The sequence below is a fragment of the Zootoca vivipara genome, chromosome 3, assembly GCF_965207765.1.
Source record: "Zootoca vivipara chromosome 3, rZooViv2.hap1.1, whole genome shotgun sequence".
Lineage (NCBI taxonomy): Eukaryota > Metazoa > Chordata > Lepidosauria > Squamata > Lacertidae > Zootoca > Zootoca vivipara.
Window position 1 is genome coordinate 26,506,570 of NC_142586.1, and position 18,929 is coordinate 26,525,498.

General features: G+C 44.7%; 1 protein-coding gene across 4 annotated transcripts in view; it reads left to right on the plus strand.

Annotated features, from left to right (window-relative positions):
- Positions 1-18,335: 18,335 nt before the first annotated feature.
- Positions 18,336-18,929, plus strand: part of ASAP2 (ArfGAP with SH3 domain, ankyrin repeat and PH domain 2) — a 97,114-nt gene continuing 96,520 nt past the window's right edge. For all 4 annotated transcript variants that reach the window (XM_035109873.3, XM_035109871.3, XM_035109874.3 and 1 more), the window contains exon 1: positions 18,336-18,813. In XM_035109873.3, the coding sequence (XP_034965764.3) occupies positions 18,688-18,813 (126 nt within the window). In that variant the 5' untranslated portion in view covers positions 18,336-18,687. The remainder of the gene's footprint in view (positions 18,814-18,929) is intronic.

The window sequence follows — 18,929 nt, forward strand, 5'->3', positions numbered from 1 at the left end:
GGCTTGATGAGGCGGGTGACCCTCACCTCCTCCCCAAACTAGCGAGCCCCACCTAGCCTGTGGGTCTTTGTCTGCCTTTGCCTCCTAGAGCATCTCCCACTGCTCCCTATGCATCAGAGCCCACCTTGTTCTGGCCTGAAACCAGTGGCTGTGAGTCTCGCCGGACCTGCCCCCTGTCCGGCAGGCAGGCCACTTCCATCTGGCGCAGAAAGACAGGGTTCTGGCAGACCACACTTACAATGTACTGAAAAGGAAAGGTTTGAGGGAGACCCTGTTGCTGTGCTTGTTTTTTTGTCGAAAACATCCCCATGGAAACAAACCCTTAATTCAGGGCCCCAAACAAATGCTACACTTATACAAATCATTTTAATCAGAAACATTTATTCACGTAATAATAGATGGGTTCCATGAGCACTCAACAAATTGTTTTGCCAAAATCTCTTTAATATTTTCCCCCCAAAATACAGACATACAAAAGAAAAGGAAATAAAAACATTTGAACCTAATATACCTAGAATAAAAGCCTCTGGCTTCTTGGCACTGGTCTTTTTTAAACATTTCCCCCCAACTCATTATGACTCATTTTTCCCCAGTATTCTTTAGCTACTCTACCAGTCCACCACATAGGATAGAAAGTTCATTTCATATAATTACATTTCCAGAAATTACCTGACTCAAACTTGTACATTTTTGCTAATTTACGTGGTGTCAGGTACCATCTATAGATTGTTTTTATATAATTTTCCTTCAAAGCATAGCAAGCTGTAAATTTCAACCCTGTTTCCCTGCTTCCTTGTACTACCAAAGACATCCTCAGCCATTTTATGAATGAGGCCAAGCTTCATTCATCTTCCTAACATTGCTCTGAATACCTAAGCCTGCTGAGAGAGAGATAACACTCACTGATTTCCCATCTGGGCTCAGGATGATGTTTCCAACACATGACCAAAAAAAAAAAAAACCCACAAAACGATTTTAGTAAACTTTATTCCATACTATAAACTCAAGCTGAGAATGCCAGGCCACAGATTCTAAAGGGATAAATTGGTTTGTGCACCTGTTAATCAAATGAAAGAGCCACAATGAATGGAATGTACATTTGAAAATGTCTTGCCCTTTCTAGATGACATGAACAAAGTTCAGAAGTTAGCTATAAGCAGTTTCTGCTTGAAGTTCCTTTGCTGTGGAATGGCTAGTTTAAGGCCATTTACAGTGCACCCTGGAAGGTCAGAAAGTTCCCCCACTTGATTTTGAATATTGCTATTTCTGATGTCAGATTTGCGTCCCTAGAAATGGCGCTGATAGAGACCACCCCTTTGTCCTGTGCAAAATGCAGAAGGGCCTTGCTGGCAGACAATACGTTGGAAGAACTGCTACAGTTTTAGTCTGAATCATACATTGCTTTACAGTTTATCTTTTGTGCAGCTCTTTTTAGAACTAGGGAAGAAGAGACACCTGTCCGGGCATCTGAAAATTCTAACTGCAAGAATAAAAGGTGCAGAATTTGCTTCTACCACCAGGAGGGACTGGTGTATAACTTCTGCACAGTCTGTTACTATTTACATTCAGTAGGAGTGCATAGCAATGGGTAAGTGAGTCATGAAAATCTACAGTATCTATATACCCAATGGCGTCAAATCTATGAAAGTCAGAGATGGGCAGATCGAATTCCAACATTGCTGTGTTGTGCATCCAGCTCTTCTTGCTTTCTGTTTCGACTTGAAGAATTTCTTAAATTACTTTCAGAATTGATCTGTGTACAATTTAACACTGTACGTCTCTGCCCCCCCCCTTTACATACTCTTACTGGTCCGCATAAGTGCAGATATACATTGATTAAGAGTGGTGATTTGGAAAGCATGTACCCAAATGGAGGCAAGTTTTCTTTTGAAAAATCCCCATGAAAATTTTTCAGATTTTTAGTGCAATAAACACATTTTTTACATGCAGTTTCGACAAAGGTACACATATTTGCAAAGCAATTTATCCTAATATAATGCATTTTAAAACTAATCTACTTATGTTTATGCACACTTTGACCCAGTATATGCATTTTTGTAAATATTAGTTGGTTGGAAAACTGCATCGCAAAATTTAAATGGTGGATGTGTTTCAGTTCTCATGCTGTGAATTGGATCAATTTGGCTTTAAACGTGAACTGATTGAATTCCTTTTCCCAACCTTACTCTTCACGCAATATGGGAGTCTTCTAAACATAAAACCCACCACTGTACATCTCCATATTGGCTAGTTTAAGGATTTATGCATTTGTCAATACCAAGGGTTTGGTCTAAAGAGTTTTCAATAATAATGAATTGATGGTCTGAAGACTGTGTTTGTGAAACCACTTGGATTTCCCAAGGGCACTCGCTAAAACCACCTCACCCAGCTGTAAAATAAATCAAGTATATCTTTTGATACATTGTTCAATGAAACCACCATTCTCCCCCATTTTCCAGGCAGATGTGATGTTAGAACTGAAGAGTTCTGTCCAAAGAGCAGAAATCATAAACAGCTCTTCCTATATTTTATTTCCACAGGAATATTTGAACTATCTTCAAATAGAACATTTCTGCACCTAAGCTGAAGTTCCCTCCCGAGAGATTTTTTTGGTGTGGTTTCTAACCGTGCGGCTTTCTCACACAGAGCAAGTTTTTCCAGTATTCTGGGTAATCTTTGCTCGTTCCCACACAAATAATGAAGCCGTAAATAATGAAGCATGGAAATGCTAAAAACACAACTCAGCAGTATTTGAAAGGAATACGTCAGTGGCAGCGTTTAAGAAAAAGCCACTCAGCCTTAGGGCCATTGAAGATGGAATAACTCTAAGGCTGCATTCACATGGCATTTTATCAGACTCCATGGAGACTGAGTGCTTGTTTTCTGTATGTGGTCCACATGCACTCAGTGGGAGGAAAATATGGATCCCTGTGACCCACATGTGTGGGGTAAATAACAAAAGAATCAGCTGGGTGCCTGGATTCAAAACGTGGGGCTAAGCTCAATATCCAGCAGGACGGAGCCCCCAGCAGGAAAGCTTAAACTTGACAAGTCAAGCAGTAGCATAGCATTAGGAATACAAGAAACTTGAAGAAATACTATTAGCAGATGCCAAAAAGCTGTATACCAACTATAGCTAGGAGTTATTCTGAAGTGTTTATGCTAAATATTGGAAATAACAGTAATTGGTAGATAGAAGAGTGGAAGTACCTCTTTTCTCTTCCATCTTTGTTTCTTTTTATTCTTATTTAGTTGTTGATAGTTTTTTTTAAATTAATGTAAAATAACATTACCTATAAGTATGATTATAAATGATATGATATGAAGATACATATGGAGAGAAGATTGATAGAAGACATCTGTGTGAGAGGCGGAACGGAGTGGTTTTTCTCAGGGTGTGAGGCTGAGAAAGATGGGAGCTGTCCCAGGTGGGAAGATGTGGATCTCAGCGAAAGGAATATTAAGATAGAAGGTAAGGTAAAGGGACCCCTGACCATTAGGTCCAGTCGTGACCAACTCTGGGGTTGGGGTGCTCATCTCGCATTATTGGCCGAGGGAGCCGGCGTACAGCTTCCAGGTCATGTGGCCAGCATGACAAAGCCGCTTCTGGCGAACCAGAGCAGCGCACGGAAACGCCATTTACCTTCCCGCTGTAGCGGTACCTATTTATCTACTTGCACTTTGACGTGCTTTCAAACTGCTAGGTTGGCAGGAGCTGGGACCGAGCAACGGGAGCTCACCAGGACGTAGGGATTCGAACCGCTGACCTTCTGATCAGCAAGCCCTAAGAGAGATAGAATATAAGGTAGATAGAATATAAAACACTGTGTTTCTGTGGGTGTGTTTCTTTTTCCTTCTTTGCTTTTTCTTTCCCTTTTCTTTTTGTATTATTTTGTTTTCTTTACATATCAACTTTGTTGGGTTTTTTGTTGTATACATTGGGGACCTTTAATAAAATTGAGGGTTCTTTTTGTTTTTTTTAAGGAATATAGGTTTGTAGACCCTCTTATTCCTTTTAGTCCGCTCGCAGACGGCACCCCTCTCTTTCTATCCACAATGGACAGTGAGAGGGGGAGCATTCTGGCAGTGGTAGAAGCGGTGGAGAGGATGGAATTTTGCCTCCTGCACTTCTGCTGCCTGAGGCGGGTACTTCACCCTGCCTCATGGGCGGGCCGGTTCTGCTGACAGGGCATGCACTGAGATAGCTTCCCTGCCCAAGGAATGTGCAAAAGCAGTCAGTCAGGCAATTTTAAATTTGCTTCTGCATTTTTCCGCAGGTTTGAGGGATCAACCTACCCCCCCCCCATTTTTTTTTAGCTATATAAGGCTAATCGCCTGTTGCAGCCTTACTAACCCAGTGGAAAAGAAATAAAAGCAATTGCAAATTCTCAGCACACACTTTCTAGGCTGCTGCCCAATATATCTGGTGTATAAATGTTGAATTTGGTTTGCTTGTACAGTTTTCTGGTAAAATCTCGAGACTCAATGGGGGTGATTTCTTTTTTCAGGAATGCCCCACCTCCTAAGGCAGATGGCTCGCTTTCACTTACCAGGAGGGAGAGGGGCAAGGTGGTGGGATGGTCAGCGTGGTGCAAATGCATCAGCAGAACCAATCCAGCACTCCTGCTGGTGCTCTTGCACTGCACAGAACAGCTCCCTGTTCTTGCCCGGCTGATAGGTAACACTGACCCAGCTGCCAGGAAGCTAGCGTAGTCCCTGTGCCCCATGCAGCAAGCCATTTCTGTATATGACCTGACAGCCCTTTAGTAAACAAAGCAGGTTTTTCTTTCAAGTTTTCAATTCTCTGCATAACTATATGAGACCAAGGTCTGTTGTTTGTGTGGAACTTGCTTCCAAGTAAGGATGCATGTGATCAGGGTATTAAGAGCAAACAAAAACAAACAAAAATAGAAGCAGGAAAAACAAATCCCCCTTAAAAAGTTAATTACCCTGCAGCATCCCTGATGCTTTGTGTCCCTTCTAGGTCTTCTACCTCTGAACGGTGTCTTCCAATAAGCAGTGTTTTTCATAGAGAAGCTCATTCATATAGGTCACAGAGTATTTATAGTCAGGCACTCACATATTGCTGCATTTCGCATTGTCAGAAGTCAAACTAGAATGGTGCAGATGGACAAAATAGCAGGCACCCTGCATACACAACTCACGACCCCACATTCTTCCTTGATGCTTTGTTCTCCCTGCTTCAAGAAGATCAGGAAAGGACTTCTATCAATACCAAACGTCTAGGACACGTGTGTTAAAAGTGAGTTTCTTAGAGTGTTGATCAAAGTCTCTGGCTGGATACTGGGCTTACAGCATCGGTTAACAAAGCCAAAATATGTTGCAGTTGCTGGCCAGCATGTTAGAGGGAATAGCAGCAGTATAGCTAAATATGGAGCAAGCAATTAGCTAGGTCTTTTGCAAGCCAACTAATCTCACATCACTTGGGGTGAGAAGCGTCAGGATGATTAATCCAATTTAAGAGATGAAGTTACAGGGGCAAAGAGGCCAAACAGCTTTTCCTAAGGTGCCAGGGTGGGGCTGAATAACTCTGTGTGGCAGAGACAGTATTAAAAGGGGGCTTTTCATATGCGTCTATGTAGTGTTCTCCATCAGAAGCCATGGTTGGGTGTGTGTTTTTACCAACACACTTTTAATTACTAGAACTGTTGGGAAACGGCCATGGCAGGATGGGAGTGGCATGGTGAATGAAAAACCAAGCTACTGTAGCACAGAAGACAAAAGCCTTGCTTATGCAATGTAGCTTTTTATACTCGGCACATATTGTGGGATGGATAGGGTTGCTCCCACTGGCTTTTCTACCCATGTACATTGAACTAAACCTGTACATAGCACACAAAAGCTATACATGCATATGATCTGTAAGCCTGGTGAGTTCCCAACTTAAGGTTCCCAGCCCCTACAGTTATAGTTATAATTTGCAGCTAGCCATCTGATCTTATTTTGATCGCTGCATTTTATGTCTTAATGTATTGCATATTTTGATGTTAGCTGCCCTGAGCCCAGTTCTGGCTGGGGAGGGCGGGATATATATAAAAAATATTATTATCATTATCATCATCATCATCATCATCATCACTATACAGGATCCATACCCTGTAAATGTGCAGGGTGCAAATTGCTCTGACGGAACTAATGGTTAGACAACTTGCACATTTACCTAGGGTTCTTGGGGTGCCTTCCTGTGTGAATTAAGCCACTTTTTCTTGGCCTGTAATCTGTAAGGCAGGTTTAAGTATAAATTGCTACTGGGAGCAACTTTGGAAGAGGATGGTCTTCAAGTGTAAGAATATGCAATTTTCTCCAGTACCCGTATTATTTGGTTTGTGTGGCAGGGGCGGGATTGGAACCAGGGCAAAGAGCCCCCTCTGCCAGCACTGTGGCCCTGATCCAAAGAGGGGCAGCTGGCCTTAAGGGAACCATGGGAGGTCTGATCATAGATGCCTTGCCAGTTCATGAAAGAGTTAGACCAGGGGTAGGCAACCTCAGGCCTGTGGGCCGGATGTGGCCCAATCGCCTTCTCAATCCGGCCCACGGACGGTCCAGGGATCAGCGTGTTTCTACATGAGTAGAATGTGTGCTTTTATTTAAAATGCATCTCTGGGTTATTTGTGGGGCATAGGAATTCGTTCATCCCCCCCCCAAAAAAAAATAGTCCGGCCCACCACATGGTCTGAGGGACGGTGGTCCAGCCCATGGCTGAAAAAAGTTGCTGACCCCGGAGTTAGACCTAAGAGCTTACTTAACACTCTTAACTCTAATGATATGTAGCGTGAGATATCCGTCCCCTGCAAAGTGGCAAGTACAACATGTGCTTAGCTCTCTCTCTTACACACACTGAAGCCAATGGGATTTAAACATTGGCTGGATCATGTCCACTGATGATGTCAATTGATTGGAAACTCTAGCTTCTCCTGCACACCAAAACACTGCACCCCTCCCCTGCCATATACCACACTCTCAGGGTCATTTATTTTGGAAAACCCCTTTTAAATTTAACTCACTCCCCCTTAACTCCCTCTTCCTCCCCCTCCCGTGCCCATGTAATGCTCTGTTGACCTCCTGCCATTTAGCTGGTGTTTTCCTGTGTAAAATGCATGGCCTCCTTTGACTTGGAGAGCCAGGGCTAGTTCTCAAGACAAATCTGCAAAAGTTCCTGCAGCTGCAACGAGCTTCGTCCCTAGAGCCAAGAAAGATTGGGGATGTTCCTATTATTCATTTTCCACTGCAAAATGTCACGGAGCATAAACCGACTTGATTCAGAGATGGAGCTGAATGATAAATAAGCCAGAGTCCCTTGGGGAACTGGATGCCTTTCTGGAAATTGCTGTCTTGACTTGGACGTGGAGATTATTTACCCTGCCTGTTTTTTAACCAGAAACTTTGCACACATTTGTCTCTTTCATTACATCTTATTTCCAGATGCATTGTCAGCTTCCCGCCACATGAGGAATGATGAACCCAGGACCCTCCAGATGCTGCTGGAACAGAACTCTCTTTATCCTTGACCATTGGCCAGGCTGGCTGGGGTTGATGGCCAGGGCTCTGAAACATAACCCACTAGCTGTGTATAGCTTGAAAGACCTGGACTGCATTCCATAATAGGTCTGTAACAAAGCAATGGTGAAGAAACTGTGGCCTTCTTGATGTTACTGGACTCCAGCTGTTGCACTCACGTCCAACTTGCAGTCTTTCCATAGGCAGCCAGGTTCCCCATATGTTCTACAGTTCCAGCCTGCAGCTTGGGACCCTCGTATCTACGGGACCGCCTCTCCTGGTATGCCCCGCAGAGGACCTTAAGGTCCACAAACAACAATATTCTGGAAATCCCGAGCCATGGGGTGGCTAGATTGGCCTCTACTAGGGCCAGGGCTTTCTCAGTGTTGGCCCCAACTTGGTGGAACGCTCTTTCACAGGAGACCAGGGCCCTGCGGGATTTATCATCTTTCCGCAGGGCCTGCAAGACAGAGCTGTTCCGCCTGGCCTTTGGGTTGGACTTAGTCTGACCCCTGTGTTTTTCCTCCCTCATGGCTTGAATTTGTGGACTACTTGAAATGAGGCTGCATTTTAAATTTTAATACTGTATTTTGGTCTGTATTTTAATTAATTGATTTTTATGTTTTATTTTAATTTTATTGGTGTGAGCCGCCCTGAGCCTGGTTTTGACTGGGGAGGGCGGGGTATAAATTATTATTATTATTATTATTATTATTATTATTATTATTATTACCAACACAGTCAGATTGGTTACCAACATTCACAGTCAGAGGGGTTACCAACAGGTCACCCCAGCAGCTATTTTGTTGGTGCTGTGATGGGGTGCTGGCTCGCACCATATCCCCTACTTGTTTGTGGTGAAATGGGTGGGGTGATCATTGATGCAAAGGGGAACTATTTTTACATTTATTTCCCCCTCCTTCTGAACTCAATGGAAAGGGAATTCTAGGTCCAGGGCCAGATTTGTGTATGGCCATGGTGTATTCGTGGTGCAAGTGAGTAGATCTACTATATATTTTGGAAAGCTGTTGACCCCCTCCAGGCAGACAGAAGGTATAAATGGGTGAATAAACCCTATTTCTTAATGCACAGCAGTCCCCACCGTGTCTTCTGTTCTCCAAAGCGACAAAGACCCTGTGTGTTTGCCTCTGGCCCCATGCGCTCTTGCCACTGCTTGGCGGAGGAAGGGACAGGCACTGGGCTTTTGCAACAACAATATGGACTGGGTTAGGCATCTAGATCAGGCTTCCTCAAACTTGGCCCTCCAGATGTTTTTGGCCTACAGCTCCCATGATCCCTAGCTAGCAGGACCAGTGGTCAGGGATGATGGGAACTGTAGTCTCAAAACATATGGAGGGCCAAGTTTGAGGAAGGCTTGCTCCCTTGGCCGACGCACGCTCTCCCTTCCTGCTCCCACACACTCTCCCTGTGTGGAGTTGAGGGGCGGGCCAGCGAGGCGATGCTTGTGACGCCCCTCGCTGGCCCACCCCTCGACTCTGTCCAGGGAGAGTGCGCACTGCAGCAGGAAGAGAGAGCGTGTGTCGGCTGAGGGAGGAAGCTGGTCCCGGCTAGGCACTGCAGGGGCTTGCTCAGCCAATGCGCGCTCTCCCTTCCTGCTGCGGCGCTCTCTCTCCCTGGACGGAGGTGAGGGGCGTGCCAGCGAGGGGCGTCACGTCACCCACAAGCGTGTCGCCACCTCGCGTGCGTTTTGGGGTGGGGAGCGCCGTGTGCAGGGGCGGGGCACGTGTTTTGGGGGCAGGGTGGGCAGCCATGATGGTGTCCCTGGGATCGCGCCGCTCGGGGCGGCCCGCCCCCACTGCCCCTATTTTCCTCCGCCCCTGCCCTCCAACATTTCTCCAATGAAAATAGAGACAGACTAAGGAAAAGTGGGACATTCTGGAATTGAATCAGAAACGGGAACGGCTTCTCTAAATCAGGGGTGTCCCTGGAAAATAGGGACACTTGGAGGGTTTCTGATTTCAGTGAGTCTTCTCTGAGCATAAGGCTGGTTACAACCCAATAGGGGTTAGTATGTAAGAAACTTTAATACCAATTATAGCTCTGTCTCTTTATTATTTCCCACACACACACACACCATCCCTTAATCCGCAAAGAATTTGAGCTCCAGATTCAAAAGGTATAGTTGCAGATGTAGCTGGTCCTTGCTTCAAGCCCAGTCATGTAAGCTCTAACACATCTGCTGTTGCGTAATACTGTATTAAAAACACAAAGAAAGAAAATATCCAGAGAAAGTATAAGGTAAAGGTTTTCCTTTGGGATGTGCTTGATCCAGTCACCGTCTTGCTCTAACTTGCTCCCTTTCAAAACATTTAACTTATTAACTCCCTGGCACTCAGATGGGTGTTCTAAAAGTTTTATATAGACAATGTGTAAACCACCTTTGGGCATGCAAAGTATGTTTGTAGAATCTCCACTTTGGTATTATAATTTATCAGTAATCACACACACACACACGAAAAAAAATTCCTTCCAGTAGCACCTTAGAGACCAACTATGTTTGTCATTGGTATGAACTTTTGTGTGCATGCACACTTCTTCACATACACAGTGTATCTGAAGAAGTGTGCATGCACATGAAAGCTCATACCAATGACAAACTTAGTTGGTCTCTAAGGTGCTACTGGAAGGATTTTTTTATTTTGTTTCAACTAAGTCAGACCAACACGGCTACCTACTTGTAACAAAAAAAGGGGTTCATCTTCAACAAACTTCCTTTTCTCCTCAGTGAGAGCTACTGTATATAGGAACCTGATGCAAAGGCATACAGTAGTAGAATGAAGTGTTAGATGAGGGGTAGGGAAAACCTATGACTTTCCATAGGTTGCTAAACTAATAATAATAATAATAATAATAATAATAATAATAATAATAATAATAATTTATTATTTACACCTCGCCCATCTGGCTGGGTTTCCCCAGCCACTCTGGGCGGCTTCCAACAGAATATTAAAAATACAACAAAACATCAAACATTAAAAAAACTTCCCTAAACTACAACTCCTATCATCTCTATCTAGGGCTGATGCGAATCCAACAGAGATAACATCACACTTTCCAGCAGTTCCCCATCACTTTTTCTTATTGATGTAGTCACATTGGGGGCGGTTTTTGTGCAAGAACATCCAATCAGCTTTAGCTGAACAACCTGAATTTGTTGCTGTGTGATTGAATCCCACCCTCCAAAAACAGCAACAGTCTGGTTCAGGCATAGGCAAACTCAGCCCTCCATATGTTTTGGGACTACAATTCCCATCATCCCTGACCACTGGTCCTGTTAGCTAGGGATCATGGGAGTTGTAGTCCCAAAACATCTGGAGGGCCGAGTTTGCCTATGCCTGGTCTGGTTCACCTAGCTCAGCTTGCCCATGCTGACTTGCTGCGTCTCTCCAGACAGGGCTATTTTCCAGCCCTGCCTGGAGATGCCAGGGATTGTACCTTCTGAATGCAAAGCATGTTCTCCACCACTGGCCTACATACAGACATCCACTTGTGTTATTAATTGCTACTACCACTGTCAAAGAAGCAGGCAGGGGAAACGATGGCGCTGTGGAATTTTGCGCAACTAGCCAGAGAACGATGCCAGCCACTCAGTTCCTTCCTGCAAGGGGTAAAGGATGAAAACGAGGACTTCCTTCCTTGCAAGCCCGAAGCAGCAGTATATGCTTTCCGTTCCTCTCACACAGCAGTGAGAAATGTAATTTTGGCTTGGAAATGGCATTTGCTCATTTGTCTCCAGGAACCCACAAGTCTGGCAACTCGCTCAACTCAGTTCCTTAGTAACATGTGAACATGGTCTGCGTACACAATAGTGGAGTGGTCCTCAAAGGGTGAGAGAAGATGGCAAGTTATGGTGGGGCGATTCAAGGACTATCAATATTATATTTAGGGAATAATTCATGTTTTGTATGCAGCTGCATTGCTTTATAGTTTCTGGGTGACCCCTGATCGCATTGTAAAGTAGCTGTGTTCTATGTTATAAATCAAGCACTGCAGGGAGTTGTTTCTTTTTTGTTTTCCAATGTATTTCTTATCGATTAAAAAAAAAACCATCCCAGAGAAAAAAGCTTGTGAACCACTGCACTAGTGGCTTAAAGCACAGTGAGGTCCTTTCAAGACACATTTGCACATCGCTGTACACACCAGAGAGGGGGGTTGATGTCTCCATCGGATGCACATTGCCTGTTTGGTTTCCCTGCTCCTTCAAACCCCCCAAACCCGAAATCCTAGTCTTTAAACCAGGCATAGGCAAACTCCGGGGCCCCCAAATGTTTTGAGACTACAATTCCCATCATCCCTGACCACTGGTCCTCTTGGCTAGGGATGATGGGAATTGTAGTTCCAAAACATCTGGAAGGCCGGAGTTTGCCTGTGCCTGCTTTAAACTGTGACCTGCGTGTGTGCAATAGCTGTTTCAAATGTACGCACCTCAGCTTCACTGCAAAGTGAATGTGGCTTACATTTTACCTTTCAGGCTGAAGCTAATTTGAGGGGATATGCACCAAACAGCAATGTTGTGTACACACAGTGCTGGACTTAAGATCCAACAATCAACATTTGCAGCTCCTGGTGATAACATAAGGAACTGTTCGTGCCGTCAGTAGACAGCAGACACGGGTTACTCACCAGAGCTAGCGAGCTGTTGTGTCTTATAATACTCATGCAGTTAGGTCATAGAAAAGGGATATGCAGTAATGATATGTGTGCTTAGGATTACTTTTGTTCAGATACTTTTTGATCACTTCTGTAAGTCTCATTTCCAGGACCACATCTAAGTCTAATCCATTTGCCAAGTGTTTCAGCATCACTGCTAATTAGCCCCAGAGCTGCCACAATCTATTGCAGGAGTTCCTGTTTTTATTACTGCTTTCCGGTGTCCTATTTGATGGGGTTTTTTGTTGCTTTTTGTTGTTGTTTAGTTGTCTCCTTAGAATCCAGCTGCCTCGCCGCTCTTCAAATTGCATATGGCACATTTCCAAGCTGCCTCAGAGAGAATTTGTTTTCGTAATCTGGAATATCCAGGGTTGATTCAAAGGTTGAATGAACCAAGAGCCCAGAGTTGCAGGGGAGGGGCATTGATCAACCTTCCTGCCCCCTCTCTCAACTCAAGCATGTTGCCTGGGTGTTCTCCATAGATCCCCAAAGAGCTTGCAGTGAATTGTGAACTCTATCCAACTTGGCGTACTGAACATCACACTGAGCCAGTCAAATACATTACATATAATAACTGGAGCTATAATAAGAGCAAAAACAAAAAGCCCCAAACAGAAGAAATGGCTAGCAAGCAGGTTTGTCCCAAGACATTTGACTTATACCCTCCAACACTTCTCCAGTGAAAATAGGAATGTCATATTCTATAATAATAATAATAATAATAATAATAATAATAATAATAATAATAATAATAATAATACTCTGCCCATCTGACTGGGTTGCTTCCAATATACAGTATATAAAAACATAATTAAACATTAAAAGTTTAAAAACTTCCCTATAGAGGGCTGCCTCCTGATGTTCCCTGAAGGTTGTATTGTTACTTATCTCCTTGGCTTGGGGGGGGGTGAAAATAAGGATGTCCCAAGGAAAAGCGGAACATTGTGGGATCAAATCAGAAACCGGGATGGCTTCTGTAAATCCGGGACTGTCCCTGGAAAACAGGGACACTTGGAGGGTCTGTTGACTGCCTTAGATAGTCAAGACCCCAGATGTCTTGACTTCTGTCTTCCAACTCTAAGATTCTATGTTTCTATGGAAGCACTGCACAAGCTAGGGCCACAGTTCAGTAGTAAAACTTCTGCTTTGTATGGAGATGGTCCCAGGGATCATCTGTCCTCAGCATCTTCAGGTAAAGCTGGGAAGGTTCACTGTGTGAAGCAATGCCAATGATCTGGTGTAAGGTAGCTTTCCCCTGATCAGCAAGGGAATGTGCATGAAAAGCAAGAGCTACCGTACTTAAGCAACAGGGTGAATCTCCATTTGCAAACTAGCAAAATACAAAGGGTAATTTGAAAAGCGAACCTATCCTTTGATTCCGTTGTAGAAAAAACGTATGTGCAAATTTAGAGCCAAGCACCCCAGCAGGGGAAGTGTGGTGATTGATCAAACAGTGAAATCTCTCTGTAAAATAACGAAGAACCAAAATAATATACACAACTGTGACTGTAAAAAAATATTATTTAGCATAATTAATGGATATGCTGCCTGACCTGAATTATACCAGGCATGCTATATTAATCTCTGAGTTTAACATTTACTAGTCTGCATATTATGCCACGTAATAATTATCTGTGAAAGAGGCCAACCCTATTTGCATGAGCAAAACATTATCTCTCTCAAAAATGCTGAAGGCAATCAATGAGGCTAATGAGATTTTATGAGAACCACCTGCTGGTTGCATTCCCTTGGATCAAATGGCTTTGATTGGGGTAGGAAGAACCTTTAATTAGGTGCAGAACAATATTCCCATAAATACCCAAATGGGCGAGACAATTCAGGTTGCTAACTTGAAATAAAACACATATAAGTAGTACCGGTAGTCGTGTCTGAAAGCACTGGGACGCAGAAAGAAATAAAATATCCCTTGATCCACTAGAGCAAGAATGTGGAAATTTCAGCCTGCAGCCCAATACTAGGCCTGCTAGAAGTTAATATTTGGTCCATGAGGCTGTTTTCCTAAAATCACACCCACCCACTCCACACTATCATAGGTAACATCAGGTATGATGAGGCAGACACCCATCACCTGTAGCTATTACTGGAGGACCAGGATTCAGGGATGATGGGAATTTACTCCAAAAACACCCCCAGCTAGAAACCCAAGTTTGGGAAAACCCAAGTTTGGTTTTGGGGGGACTACAGGTGCCCCACCCCTGCAAAGGGCCAACACTTAAAAAAGAATTGCTGCACTATTCAGGGACCCATTCAAGCATTCACATATTCCTACCGCTCAAGTAAACTGTTTCACCACACTCCATGGCACCCACTTGCTGGAAGCTTTTCCTGTGTGTCTTCTCACTTCTTCTCAAGGCACATGCAGAGCATGGAGTACGAGTCAGCATCTCTCGCCACAAAGAGCCAGTCATCACCTTGGGAAGTTGCTCCACTCATGCCATGGTTGGGATCCTGAAGCGTGGCATGAGTGGAGGCAGCTAGTGGCCCATAGGTGAACACTTTTTAAAGCCCGCTTTTCTGGTAGAAAAGCTCTATATGTGCCCCCAAAGAAAGGGACCTTGACTTGTATCCAACTAACTTTTATTTAGAGTAGATACATTCAAATTAATGAACCAAAGTTAGCCATGTTTATTAATTTCAGTGGGTGTGCTTCAACTAGCATTGGACACAGCCTCTCTTGCCGCTTGATTATTTTTCAGGGTATGACAGTTTTGAACACAGCTTATCCCTAGCTGCAAGTCACAGGTGGATCTGTTGCCACATGAGGTAAGGCTGACATTTTGAGTTAACCACTGAAACCACTGAATGTCGCTACCACTTCAGGCAGAGCATGGGCAGTGCTTGGATTTAACTAATTCTGATAACTAATTCACTAATTAATTAAAAACATCTTTGAATTACACCTGAAAGTAGTTCCTATAATATCCAGATGAACCAAACTAAATTCCTTTCGCAGTGGAAATGTAGGCAATTTTTAATCAGTTTACTTTTAATTCAACCATTTGTCATTGCACTTGACTCTGTGTTTGACTGTGGACATTGTATTTGCTTATCTGAAAAGTGATGTAGCTGTTTAAGCTTAAAGATCATAACTGTTTGGGGAAACAAAAACAAAAAACAAAAACCCTGCACATTATATTGTGTGTGTGTTTTGATGTCTTTACAGGCTGCATATATACACAAACACATTTGTGGCACAAATATGTAGTTTTTCCTCAATCTGGAATCATTAATGTTTGTCCTCAACACCCTGCTTTCAATTTAGATTGATTCTAGAGCCTGCTGTTTAGAATGATGAGTGCAGTTACTTGATACACATTTGAAACATATTAAATGTTCTGTGTGTACACAGCCTTAGTCGTGTGTGTGTGTGTGTGTGTGTGTGTGTGTGTGTGTGTGTTAGTGTTATACTTTTTGACAGCAGTTTGTAGAATTCTCTACCCTCTGGACTAGGGTTGCCATATTTCAAAAAGTAAAAACCAGGACACCCTGAAAGTTGTTGAACTTTTTAGAAAGACCCACAATTGGCAGGCAGCGGGGATAGTTACTGGAGAAGGGAAAACATCTTGCACACATTTAGAGCTACCCTTTTGTTTATTATGACTTCCATTTTTCCATGGCTGAGGCCTAGCAATAAAAAAAAGTGTTAACTACCACCACTGGGCAGACTCCAACTTTAAATATGTACATTTGTTTCCTTGAACCGAAGCATGGAATCAGTTCGTTCCTTTCTGTACTGTGCCTCCGTTAGTGGTTTTCAAGTAAATCTTCCTGTACACAGGTGAGCTGCCTGCATTGATATTTACAGGGGGAGTAGGGAAAAGTCAGCTGTAAAGAGGCCTTTGCCAAATGCCTAGGGAAACATGGCTTTAAAACTTTAATGTATTACCTCCAAGGAGGTCAAGGCAATGTGCGTGGTTCCACTCACACCACATTTTATCCTCACAGCAACCCTGTGAGGTAGGGTGCTGAGAGTGTGACTTGTCTAAGGTTACCTAGGCAACTTCGTGAACCTGGGTCTCCCCTTTCTGGTCAAATACTTTTAACAACTATACCACACTGTTCTCCTTCCCTTCATTGGAGTTTTTGTTTGTGATGGGCACTATGTGCCACTTCTGGCTTACATACCTTCACAATGACTGTGCTCTGAGCAAGAATCTGCATGCTGTCCATCCTCTCGGCCAGGTGCACTACTGATTTTCAGGCCTGAAATCCTGATTTTCAGACTTATTAACTGGCCCATTCATTGTGGCCAGCGGGAGTTGCTTCCTTGTGGTATGATTTCATATTGCTTCTGAGTATGACTAAGGAAATTGCAAGCCTGGACAATTTTTGCATGTTTCCCCCAATCACTTCAGCAATGGGTGGGGAAAAAAATCCCAAACCCTACATGATTTGATGCCAGTTAATACTATTGTGGTGGGTTGCATCATCAAGGAAGCAGCTCTCATATTAGATGCATGTGCACATGTACCTCAATGCAGCTCAGCCTTTAGCTATGCCTATGTGATCCCATACTGGGCACACGTTTTTCCTATAAACTGGACCATATATCAATGTTATCTTGGGAGGCTCTCCTCCAGGTGTTCCTGCCAGCCGATGTAAGGCAGGTGGTAACTGGAGAGTCTTTTCGGTAGTGGCACCCACTTATGGAATTCCCTCCCTATGGTAGCCCTCACATGGCACCAACATTGTTTACTGTTTGGTGCCAGCCAAAGTTGTTTTTTTTCTTTCCCCACTTTGTTTTCTTTAGCATGATGTACTGCAATTTGTTATATTTATGTATTTTAATACATTTCCATGTATTAAGTAAGTAAGAAAGTAGAGTGGACTCAAGGGTAAATTCATAGAAAGGCATAATCTAGTCCAACTCCCTGCAATACAGGAATATTTTGCCCAATGTGGGGTTCGAACCCACGACCCTTCAATTAAGAGTTCCATGCTCTACAGACTGAGCCAAGATTTGGAGAAGTGGCTTTGCATGCAAAAAAAAACCCCAGATTCAATTTCTGGTGTTTCCAGGCAGGGCTGCAAAAGACCCTCTTCTGAAACTCTGAAGAGCTGATGCCTGTCAGTGTAAACAATACGGGGCTAGATGGACTAATAATCTAACTCAGTATGGCAGCTTTCAGTCTATTCAATACACACCTGTTATTGATTTCCTCCTCACACTCGGGGAGATACCTTCTGGGGACTGCTCTCCCAATATATTTTGAGTCAATAATCTTTGACTTTCTCAAAACTACTTCCAAGGATTGACACCTTAATGAGAACTCAAGGTGAATCACGTTGCCAGGACACTGAAGTATATGGTGCATGCCTATTACAGCGAGAAACAAATATTTGCCACGTAAAATGTGTGTGTTTCACAACTTGATGACTGTGTGAACTTGCATGTGTGAATAAGCCTACCCAAATATAAGCTCCCCCCCCCCCCGCTTTTGAGCCCATTCACACCTTCATCCAGACTTGGGTTTCTTCAGGTTCCCAAGAGCACAGCACTAAGAATAGCCGGGTGTTAACTCAAACGTTACAACCTCCAGGCAACCCACAGTAGATGGGTAGTAACACCCACACGTTCACGTTCCTCGCTTGATTTCAAAGGGTTACCGGTTAGCGGATAGGTGAAGCGACTCCACTGAGAAACATTTCACCGGGACCTCTTTGGAAGAATGAGGGGATGCTAAGATGGAACAGCGTAAATGAAAACGCTGCGTAAAAGCAGCTCTGCGGGGGGGGGATGTGGGCGAGTATTTCCTTGTCATGTACAGTACATGAACAGAGAGAGAGAGAGAGAGTTTATACACACACAATTATCCCCTCCTTGTAAGTGACCACGGAGAGGTGAGCGCCTGCCTTCCTCCTCCGCGGTCAGGGAGGTGTTTCTCCTTCGGCATTAGGAGGGGCGTGTGTGGCGGCGGCCCTGGATTCTCCTTCCGCGCGCGCGTTAGTTACAGTGGGAGGAGTGTTTGTCTGGTCTGCGTCCCCCCATCTCCGCCCTCCTTGTGTGTGATTAGAAGGGGAGGGCTTGTATGTCTGCTTCGCCCCCTTCCTCGGGTGGGGGTGGGGGGGAGAAACGCACACGCACACAAAAAATAAAATAAAAACTAGGGCATTTCCTCGCGTGCGTCTGGCCGCGCGCGCGGGTGTGTGTCTGTGCGCGCTTGCCTCTCTCACAATAATCACCTCCCACCCGCCCACTGACGCTTCGCTTCTTGCAAGGGAGATCGAGCCGCAGCCGGTTGCCGAGCGATGTGAGGCAGGGAGGCTCCCGCTTCGCCTGCCTTTGCCTCGCCTCTCTGCCTCTGCGTGTCTCTCTCTCTCTCTCTCTCGCTTGCTCGCTCTCCTCCTTCCAGCGCTTTCCCCCCACCCCGTTCCCTCCTCTTGCAGGAGCCTCCTGCCTACCCGCCCCGCCGCTCTCCTCCTCTCTCTCTCCCTGCCTGCCTGCCTGCCTTCCTTCTTCCCTCCCTTTTCCCCGCCATGCCGGACCAGATCTCCGTGTCGGAATTCGTGTCCGAGACCAATGAGGATTACAAGTCGCCCACCGCTTCCAACTTCACCACCCGGATGGTGCAGTGCCGGAACACCGTGGCCGCCATCGAGGAGGTGAGCGGGCGGGCGGCGGCGCCGAAAGGGGGCAGAACCCAGACCCAGACCAGCCCCTCCGCCTGGCCTGCAGGAAAGAGGAGGCGGCGGCGGCTCGACCGCCGCACCGAGCCCGC